The sequence below is a fragment of the Euprymna scolopes genome, chromosome 12 (genome assembly GCF_053919585.1).
Source record: "Euprymna scolopes isolate OS-2025 chromosome 12, ASM5391958v1, whole genome shotgun sequence".
Classification (NCBI taxonomy): Eukaryota; Metazoa; Mollusca; class Cephalopoda; order Sepiida; family Sepiolidae; genus Euprymna; species Euprymna scolopes.
Window position 1 is genome coordinate 131,982,510 of NC_136493.1, and position 11,776 is coordinate 131,994,285.

At 29.4% G+C, this 11,776-nt stretch overlaps 1 protein-coding gene across 6 annotated transcripts in view; it reads left to right on the forward strand.

Moving 5' to 3' along the window:
- Positions 1-10,718, forward strand: part of LOC145291489 (uncharacterized) — a 129,571-nt gene extending 118,853 nt beyond the window's left edge. For all 6 annotated transcript variants that reach the window (XM_080137371.1, XM_080137372.1, XM_080137373.1 and 3 more), the window contains 2 exons: positions 5,401-5,492; positions 10,064-10,718. In XM_080137371.1, coding sequence (XP_079993497.1) covers positions 5,401-5,492; positions 10,064-10,169 — 198 coding nt within the window. In that variant the 3' untranslated portion in view covers positions 10,170-10,718. The remainder of the gene's footprint in view (positions 1-5,400; positions 5,493-10,063) is intronic.
- Positions 10,719-11,776: the final 1,058 nt, after the last annotated feature.

The window sequence follows — 11,776 nt, forward strand, 5'->3', positions numbered from 1 at the left end:
AAAAAAAAAAATACAGAAAAATCTTTGATGCATGTGCTTGTCACGGAATGAAGAGGTCATATTCTAAAAATCACTTGGATTTGGCTAGTAAACAAAAGTATTGTCAAAGATCAACTGAACATAAATTTGTCTGTATAGCCCTGGGATCTTTTTGATGCCTTCCAGGAGAATTGCTGAATTTGGGCAACCTAAGTGTTCACGATAATTTATGTTTATATACAACAGCATTTAAAGTCAGCATGTCACCTTATAAACATTGTTTTTTAATGAAGCAATCCAAATAACACTTAAGTCATTGATTTGCTCGTGCAGCATTTTTCCCCATCAGAAAGAAATGCTTTATCACCACACGAAATTAAGAGTTTTTTTTTTTTTGTTTCAAAAACTTGCAGCAATAACTTCACTTAAATTGCAGTAATTTATAAACTAATAACCTGATTGGACTCAAATTTTGACGTTGAGTTTAGTCGATCAGGCTAATTAATACAAAGTTGGAGAGGAATTATGACGAGATTTCATATCTTTGTCTTCCCAACAAGTGCTACATTACTTCAGAACTCTAATCATAGACAATCCCTCACTTATAAATAAAATAATCATGTTTAAATTTTACGTTATGTATCTGCATTCTCCATTTTCCTCATATTTGTTCGCAGCAAAAGTAAAATAAAAAAAACTTTACTGAAAAATTTTTTTTTTATGCTTTTGTAAGAAAAGCATTTTGTGTTTTTGTTTACTTAATATAGCAATACGCATGAAAAAAAAAATGAAATTCCTTAAAATATCGCAATATCATAGAAAGAGCTTGATTATCTAAAGAATTTTTAAAAACTTTATGTACAAGAAATTGGAATCTAATGCTAGAACAGTCTAAAAATTAATATATTGCATGATTTTTTTTTGGTATTATTGTAGAGTAACACTTTCTGCTAGGCAATTATATAAGAACAAACTGAAAAAAACTTGACAGACATATAAATAAATATATAATGATCTTTGATTTCAAGGCCATTCTAATGATTTATGGCACTTAACCATATTTTTTTTCTATTGTAAATAAATCTTTTTAGACGGTTGCATGTGGTTTAAAGACTATGATGTGAGGCTTACCATTTGGTCTTAAGCTTATGGAATGGTTTTTATTTTTAAATGGGTGCCATTCAGACCTCGGGTTAGTGATAGGTTAAAGGAGTTTTGTCATTAGGCTTGTCACTCGAATCTTATATATACTAACTTTTCAGCTTGAAAAGATATTAAAAGAATTTGGAGTACAAGATAAAAGCAAGAATGTCCAGAAAACTGGGGAGAATTATACATTAAATTTATATGCAAAACTGATCCCTCTCTACTGAAAATTCTTTTTTTTTTTTTTTTTACCAAGTTTTTTTTTGGGGGGAGTGGGGTATTCACCTCACCGCCTAAAAAAAAAGTTTTTTTTTTTTTTTTTTTTTTTTAAATAAAATAAAAAGTAGACTTTAGTTTTTTTCTTAAATTGGTTGCTAGATGATTATTACAATTAAAGTTGGAAAGTTGAGTATGTTTTAAAACTAATATTTCTTGGAGCCACTATTTTATAAAAGAACCACAAACCACATTCATTTTAAAAAAAGTTTTTTTTTTTTTTTTTTTTTTTTTTTTTAATAATAAACTTGTAAACATAGTTCACAAAACTGCTGTGAATTAAACAGCCGACAGCTACTGCTTATAATTAAGCAATCAAGTCAAATTGTTTATTTTCATTGAAAAAAAGTTAATGGGGGGGGGTCTAATTAAAACTCACTGCTATCAAAATAAAATCAACATAGAATTATTTTAATGCATAAAAATAAAAAAAAAACATTGATTTACTTATTAGTTGGAGTACAAAAATGTTAAGTAAAAATTGTTCAATACACATCATGTTATGGTCTTATTTTAAAAAAAACAAAACCAAAACAAATGGACCAGTTTATTTCTTACTCCAACAATAAGTGATAAAATTTAATGCTTTTTGCCCCCCCCCCTTTTATCGGTAAGCGACCTGTTTTCAATGGCTCAGTGGCCGCCAGACAATTGCCAGATAAATGTCCATTAGTTTTTTTTTCTGGAATTTTGCCGCAAATTGTATTTCATTAAGTAGATGTACACAGTAAAAAAAAAAAAAAATTTGCGAAAATTCCCGTTGCATCCCAAGGTGCTCAAAAGAGGTCAAAAATGTCCCAAAATGGCTAAAAATGACATGTTTTTGCCCCATAACTTTTTATCTATCCATTAGATTTTTCTGAAACTTGGCCAAAATGTGGAGCCCACTGTTCTTAATATAAATCCAGTATGGGTTACCCTGGCAAAATTCTGGTTCACGTCTCTGAGGACTTTTAGTGCTAAAATGCCCCTTTTTGTGGATCTTTTTTCAAATTTCTCAACAAAAACGTGATATGTCTGACTATATAGTGTTTTTTCACAGTGGTCAACTCAAATATACATGTGTTATGGCCTGAAACTGTACCGTTATCCATTTACACTGGAATTCAGCATCCCTAAGGGCTCAAAAATTACACTTTTTGCCCCATAGCGTTTGATCTTCCTGAAACTTGGTCAAAATGTGGAGGCCATTGTTCTTAATATAAGTTCAGTATGGGTGAACCTGGCAAAATTCTGGCTCGCATTCCTCTGGGACTTTTGGGGCTAAAAGAAAACATGCCTTTTTGGAGCTCTTTTTTCATATTACTCAAAAACTTGTATGTCTATGGTGGTTTTCCATGGTGCTGAATTCAAATATACGTCTTAAGGCGTGAAACTGCACCATTTGTCCATTTTTAACTGGGATTCGGTGTTCCTAGGAGCTCAAAACAAGTCACAAATGCCCCAAAATTGTAAAAAATGACACTTTTTGCCCCATCCATTGGATTTTTCTGAAACTTGGCAAAAATGTGAAGGCAACGTTGGCCCTTCACACTTCTCGCATTCATCATTTCTTCGCTATTTTTTGTGGCGTCATCTCACATGCAGCACTAGAGGGGGACCACGCATGCATGGCTTGTTTCTGATTGTTTTTCCAAATTTCATGATGAAATTCTTCATAGAAATGTGGTACCAACCTTTTAAAGATGGGGGATTTATATATTAAAAAAAAAAAGTGTTTCCCAAATCGCTATTTTATAGCTTTCAGATTTTTATCACTTTATTTGCTGAAATGCAATGAAATGCATTGATTATTTATTAAAGCATGTATTCATTTCCAGACAAAATAGTGGTATTTTGAGAACTTGGTGTTTCGATTTTTTTAAAATATGACTGATTGATAGAACTACTTTGACATCTATAATTATCCCAAATGTTTTTCGATGTGTATTGCTACTTTTTTTTTGGAAAACTAGCTTTCTTTATGAAATATTTTAAAATGTCACCAGTGATTTTTACCGTCAAAAATATCTTAAATATTATCAACATAGTTTTTTATCTGTTTTAATTTTAATATTATCAACATAGTTTTATCTGTTTTAATTTTAATATTATCAACATAGTTTTATCTGTTTTAATTTTAATATTATCAACATAGTTTTATCTGTTTTAATTTTAATATTATCAACATAGTTTTATCTGTTTTAATTTTAATATTATCAACATAGTTTTATCTGTTTTAATTTATTTTTCGGCTTTGCTAGATTGCTTAGAATTGAAACACTCTTAAAAATTTAAGGTGTTTGTGAAAAAGTAAATAAAATAATTTTTTTGCACAATGCTTGATAAATTATTTATGCACTAAATAACATTAGAGAATGAACTGTGCTAAAATGACTTTTGTTTGATTTGTATCAAAATGAATGTGGTAGATTAATGGTAGAACAATTATTGTAAACAATAATTGTTCTACCATTAATCTACCACCACCACCACCTGCTCAATGAAAATAACTCCTTGTAAAACAGATAACCAAACCTGTAATTTCTTGAAATTTTATTTCTTTTGAAAGTAAGAACTGCCCTTTCATCAGTATAAACACCAGCTGGATATTATCTGGGGAAAATTATGTAATTTGTCATTACAAGTATTTTGATGATTGATGTTAGAACATTAAAAATTTAAGAATTTTGAATTAACAAGATTTTTTATTGTTGTATGATTATATGCGTTACACACCTGACATCATGTAATACAGACATTAAACGAAATGTAATGTTGTATGTAACATTTCAGTTGAAAGTTTCAGGTCTAATGATGAGTGTGCGTCCTTATTAAAACAAATATGGCACATATCTAACATTGTGGGGGGAGAAATGAGGTAAAACTTTCTGACGACAAGATGTAAAATTAGTCATGGAAAGATCGAACAAGTTACACATTAACAAAAACAACATAAATTAGACCAAGATCTTTCAATCAGTCCAACAGAAATATCTTGGTCTAGTTCTAATGATGTGCTTGTATTATTTTAACCTGCATGTCATCTTGCTTGGCCACATTTCCATCACCAATTTTACATTTAACAGTATGTAAACATCATACAAGCTAAAGAATCTTGGTAAAAGATAACTCCTAAGAAGCCATATTTACATCTGTTTATATAGTTTTACTTAGTATTAATACTATATATTATTAATATTAACTTTTATTATTGATAGTTGTAGTATCCATTCCAGGACAGGTCTGAGATGACTTTTGATAAGTGCAAAAGATTGGATCCAAAAAAACTTATAAGCAATTAGTAACACACTGTAGAGAAAACCATTTAAAATAGATCATATAATCACTTTTTTTTTTTTCTTTTCTTTTTTTTTTAGTTCTGATTACACAAACTAAAAATGAACATTCCTCTCCGTTTGATTTGACTACATTTATCTATCAATGAAATTTTGATTGATGCTTCCCTATAGACCATATATATATATACACACACGCACGCACACATTGATGTCGCAGTAACAGCAAAACATGTCTGCGGATGACTATTGTATCTATAAAAACATTATATAATATAAATTTTTGTGTGTTAACCCATACTGATGCATACAATTCTTGTTCCAAACCCTGTAAGAATGATTCTAGTGCCAGCATTCATACGTACAGATAAGACTTTATAAAATTATTCAATATTAACTGATTTTTTTTTTTTTTTTTTTTTTTTTTTTTTTCCCCCATCCTCAAAATATCTGCATTTTAATAAGGTTTATTATTTTTATAGTAATGATAAAATATTCTAGCTGGTTCATTAAAGACAATCCAGCAAATTTGTTCATAAAACAATTTTATTTTTTTATCTAAAGAAAGTGGGGGTTTTCTTGGGGTGGGAGGGGGGTCCTGGAATTATTTTTTTACTTTTATTTATTTTTTTTTTTTTTTATAGTGTGTCTACTTAAAAAGCAATTTTACTTTTTCTTTGAATTTTATAATGAATAAAAACCTTTTTTTCTTTTGTTTTAGGAGCCTCGAGAAGGACCTGTAACAAAACACATCAGGTTGACTGCAGCTTTGATCCTTAGGAACCTTTCTAGATACTCAACATTAGGAAGAGGGTAAGTTTCAATCATGTAAAATGAACTGAAGGTTTTCTCTATCAGAAGACTTAGTCTTAAGCTACGGTTATATATAGGGTGTCAAAAAAATCACTGAAGGGTTTTCAGCTTAAATAGACTATTTTTGATGATATCTTTCTGTAATTTTAACACAATCTGACTTTGGGAAATTTTTTTAATTCAAAATTCAAACAATTTTTATGAAAAATGTCTTTTAAATGTTGCTTTGCATATTTGTGCTCTTTCCAAAATATTATTCATGACAGATTGCAGAATCTCTGGATTGTGATTTAACTCCCTTATTTCGTTCCTGATGTTTTCTTTCAATTCTTGCAGGGTTTAGGGTTTGTTAACATACTCTTTCTTTGATATCCCTACAAGAAAAAGTGGACCAAGTAAAGAATAGATACCCTGTAGCAGACGACACCGCCTGGCGGTGACAAGCGCATATTTCAACTAACACCAGTGATTCGACCTTGACATTGGCACATGGCGTCGGTTGTTTGTAAACACGTCAAATATCAAACATGCTCGAATATTCGCCAGCAATTTTCTTTTTTTTTAATAGATTTACAAAACTTTCAAAGATTTAAAAGAAAAAATATATATTTACAAAACATTTTTTTTAAGTAACAAAACGAACGTATTTAAATAAATGGGTGTCTTTCTGTTTCGGATTTTTGCAACAAAGATTTTTTAAATTTCAATTGTTTATATTTGTGATTTTATTATGCATAAAAATTGCCTCGGCCTAAAAGGATTTCTCCTTCACTGATCACATAGATCACACTTTAAATAAATATTGAATTGTATTAAAAACGTCCACAGAAAAAAAATGGCTAAAACAAAAATAAATAATAAGGTGTTAAAGAATGAACCTTTTTTTTTTAATAAGTTTTATTAAGTCTTTATTTGAACTTAATGGACTGTTTTTTGGGGTTTTTTTTTTTTGTATTTATTAACTGTTTTATTCTTTTTATCAAACAAAAATAGAACTTTTCTAATGAAATATATATTATGGATTGTTTTTCAAACATCGGAATTTTAAAATTAAAGTTTTATTTTAAGAAAAAAAAAGACAGTGTTTTTCTTTTCGGGATATTTTTTTTTTTCACCATTTATCACTTTGAAATTTTATTCAATTAAATGATAAAAAAAAAACTTTTCGTTAAATATATTTTTAAAAAATTATAAAATATCTATAAAGTCTATTTTTATGTCTATAAAAGTTGAAAGTTCAAATAAAGTTTATAATTTAATTAAAGAAAAGCACCTCGTCTTTTTCTTTTTTTCTTTATAAATAAAACTTTAGTTTTTAAATTTCGATGTTTGAAAAACAGTCCATAATATGTCATTATAAAAGTTCTATTTTTGTTTGATAAAAAGAATAAAACAGTTATTAAAAAGTTCTGTAAATATATTAAAAACGCACTCAGAAAGATACCCATTTATTTAAATATCTTTTATTTTTCAAAAAAATCTTGCTCACGAATATTCATCAAAATTTAATATTTAAAAATATTAGTTACTATTTAGTTACTTCGACAACGTCAGTAAATAAAAGTGTTACGTGCGCTTGCGTCAGGAAGAGAGCGACGCATATTTTTTATGCTGGCCACCATAGAACTCAACGCCTAAGGAGTACCAAATATTATTTTTAAAATATATTAATTGTCGCTGAAGTTAATGTTTTAAAGAATAATTAAATAAATATTGAATTGTCTTAAAAACGCCCACAGAAAAAAAAACAAAAAAAACACAGTACATAAAAAATCAATCTTGGTCGAAATAATCCGAAACAGAAAGACACCCATTTATTTAAATATCTTTTACTTTATTACGTTCGTTTTGTTACTTACTTAAAAAAAATGTTTTGTAAATATATATTTTTTCTTTTAAAACTTCAAAAGTTTTGTAAATATATTTTTTTAAAAAAATTGTTGGCGAATATTTGAGCATGTTTGCTATTTGACGTGTTTACAAACAACCGACGCCATGTGCTTGTGCCAATGTCAAGGTCGAATCACCGGTTGGTTGAAATGTGCGCTTGTCACCGCCAGGCGGCGTTGTCTGCTACAGGGTATCTATTCTTTACTTGGTCCAAAAAAGTCGGGGCTAGCCAAGTCTGGGGAATGTGGTGGCCATTTGACATTGCCATAGCGAGAGATAATGTTGTCGCCAAAGCATTGTTTGATTTTGGTAAAACAAGTTTACAACTTACATACATTGTTCAATGTTATATTTATCCATAATTAATTTCCAAAATATTATCGGAAGTAAAGAAAAAAATAATCATTAATGGTAAAATGGCAAAGATTTTCAACCCTTCATTGACTTTTTGGACACCGTGTGTGTGTGTGTGTGTGTGTGTGTGTGTGTGTGTGTGTGTGTGTGTGTGTGTGTCCTAACTTAATGAACATGAATATTGTAATATATTCTTGGCAACCTAGTGAATAACATGGGTACATTATTGTTTATATATAAGAATTTTGTAAATGTTTCAAAAGCACATTTTAATACAAACAATTGTTTCTGCCGATTTCCAAATATACAATATTCTATTGATAAAAAATATGGTATTTTCAGAAAGGTTTTGTCAGTGAATATTTTTTACCAAAACAATTAATCTAAAAAAAAAAAATTTTTTTAAAAACACTTGACAACATTTAAGTTGTTCATTTTATTGTTTTTTTTTCTGCCAGATCAATTAGAATTTATTATGTTTTTTTGTCCATAAAGATAAAACTTGTACAGTAAAGTTTTTTTTTTTCAAAATTTATATAAAGAAGCATATGCTTGTTTACCAGCACAAAGATTGATGACACCTTTTTAAGGGTTCTCTTCCTTATCCACAGATCCTTCATTAAATGCCCAATATATTTCTCTATAGTGTCTCTTCTTCAAGTATGCTATGTAGGTTTTGCAAGCCTGAATAGCATACTCGAACAAGGGACACTATATAGGATATTTTTAATTTCTGAACATGTATAACACTTGGCTATTTACAAAGAGCAGCTTCTGCAATTAAATCTAAAACTCAAACAACAAAAACTGTAGAGTGACCTAATCCTAATATAGAATGCATTTTTCTGCTTTTGTTGGATGTGCGTGCGTGTATGAATGTATATTATTAGGCTTTCGAGCCTCCTTTAAAAATAAAACGAAAAAATTAAAGCACAGTGATGAGTACTTTATGCCAAATTGATGGTTGAATGTGGTTACATCTGTGCTCATTTTTTGCATTAAATACTGATCTCTGTTAACCCTTAATTGTGCATCGAACAAATGCCATAATACTTAGTTTGCTGTACCTTTATAACAAAGATCTATACAAAATTTTAGCTAGATTAGCTCAGTAGTTTCTGAGAAAAAGTGGGAATGACAAACTAAAAAATATAATATAGATTATTTTAAACTTTTGACATTATGAAATCAGATTTTAATAGTTCTTAATAGATTATACTAGTTGTACTTACCAGATGTTTTCTGGGAATGCACAAAAGATAACTGATTTGTTTATAAAGAAACAAATTATTTTTGGTGATTTTAATATTAAATTATTTTTGAAAATAGAAATTTTTTTTTTAGTTTTAGTAACTGATACTAATCTATTAATAGTAAATGTAATTCACACGGAAGTGAAATACAAGACCTACCTGAAGTTCCCATTTACTTACCTCCCACACAATGTTGTATTTTAACATGGGATTAAAATACAGCTTTACAGAAGGAGGTACTTCGGATTGGGATAAAAAATAAAATTTATTTCAGTTTAAAAGGATTTTCCTTCACTGATTTAAAACAGATAAAATAAAATGTAGTTAGTATTAGAACAGATACTACACGTTGTTCCGAAGGAAAAGGTCAAGGAAGATCAGCTTGAAGTCATATAATATATATATATATATATATATCTTAAAGAAAGAACTTTACAATTGTACATGATAATTTTCCTTTAATCTGTTTCATCAAGAGAAAATTATCTCCACTCTTACAGGTTTCTTAGTCAGAATAAGTATTTTCAGGGGAATGTGAAGCGAAATAAAACAAGGTAGAAAGAAAAATGTCTTAGTCGCATATCAATGTTAAATGGATTGTTATTTGAGTTTGACTTTTAAAACTTGACAAGATTTCAAAATAAATCCCTTCATAGAAAAATTAAGAATTTTAATGGAGAATTGGTTTTGCATATATGAGTGTATGCCTCATTTGAAATTATTGGAAGATTATTTTGTTGTTTTTACATATGTAACTTTTATCTTCCAGAATTGTGTGTGTGAATTTATTACACAAATGAAGAGACAAAACTGTAAATGCGAATATGTTCTCTACAGAATCTTAAGTAGCGTTTTAGTTCTGAAAGAAGGGACAAAATTAGTGATTGTGTGAAGTTCTTAAATGGTCAATCATTTTCAAAGTCCTTTGACCCTTGTCCCCACTCTTGCTCGTTTTTTTTTCTGTTTTTTTACCCATTTTACTTGCGTGTGTGTGTATATATGTATATATATATATATATATACACATACTGATATGAATTGTGTTGAACATTTTGTAATTTGTGTCTTTTGCAGATTACTGAAGAAACATGAGACTTATCTGGGTTATACAGCTATGAGTGCAGTAGAATCTTCTAATGCATTAGCCAATTGCCTTTGGGAAATCCTTCAGAATCATTAGTGATGGTCAAAGAAGCTCTTCATACATTAACTTCCTCTCCTCCCCCTCCTTTTCTGGCTCTGCTGAAGACACCACTACCCCTCCTTTCTCCGCTTCATCAGTTGAACGAAGACGACGATAACAACACCACCAGCAACATCAACAACTCTGATTCATCAAGCTAGACCTAACATTATATTCATGAATTTGTATAGAATGTCATCATCTGACAATTGTCATTCATTTGATTTTTCAGGCCTATCATTCCCGTCAGTATTTGTAATTTATGTTTTAGTTTCTAGACACTGGAATACAACATGTAGGCAACTTCACTTCTGTGACAACCACCGTTTTATCATTGTATTTAATCATTTGGAAAAGCAAAAGAAAAAAACATTAACAAAAAAAAGAATTTACAAAAAAGCTGTTGCCACTTTCATACAAATCTGTTTTGTTGTAGCAGAGTTCACCTTTTCCTCCTTCGCGTTGATGGGATTCTATAAAATTTACTTGTGTCACTTTTCTAAAATCAATGATTTTAAAAATAAATTTTAATCTATCAGAGAATAATACAGATTGTTCGATTTCTTTCTTTAGATGCAAAGTTTCATGTTTTTGTAGTTTGGTATTTTTACTTCCTCCAAGCTATACCTACCTAGTGTTGCTTAGGAACCTTCTTACTTTGATCCGCACCCCCACCCTCACTTTTTTTTTTTTTTTTTTTTTCAGTCAGTTAAATTTAATTACGATATGAATTGATCCAAATTATTATAACTAAATGTTATGCCAATGTTTTTAATTTCTATAAATTTATTGGATATAAATAGCTTTCAATCTTTCAATACTTGAAGATTTGCTAAGAATTTTGAAGCCAGTTCAAATGATTTTCATCTATTCAACAATTTAAATGCTTCTAAATTCTTTTCAAATTTCAAAAGGTATTTTTTTTTTTCCAATTATTAAGACTAAAATGGTTGACTTGTTAACAAAAAAACATAAATGCATTTAGCTGGATAAAAATTTTTTACAATTTTCTGCGTTTTTTCTTTCAATAAATAATAGTGAAAAAATGCCACGTAAAGGCGAGAAAAGCATGCACCAGAAATGCTTTTTTTTATCAATAATGATTTTCAGTAAAATTGACTTGTATAAATTCATATTTTTCATTTTTTTATTATATTTCTGTTTAATATTCATCATAAGATGCATCCATTTTAGTGATGCAAATCTTATTTGAAACTAAAGGGTGACAGACAGACAGAGCCCTTTTCTAAAGATGCATGCATCTATCTAAAAAAATTTAAATGAATTTTACCTAACCAAAAAACTGAAATATATAAGTTCCTTTAACACGGTCCTTTAATCAAGAGCCTAAAGGACCACCTGCCCAGCCGCCCTTGTATAGACCAACTGCCCACCTATGCCAGAAAATCAGCTCTAACTGCTCCCTCTTCCCTTCTGTAATCTTTTCACATGACTGATTCTGGCCAACTTCGAGATATCAACTAGAGGTAATGGCCAGACAGCATCTAGTTTTTGTTATCAGAAATATTTCTACTCTATCGGCCAATATGAAAATGGATGTTGATGCCCTGGATCCATTTTGATTCTGTTTCATCATTTTGAAA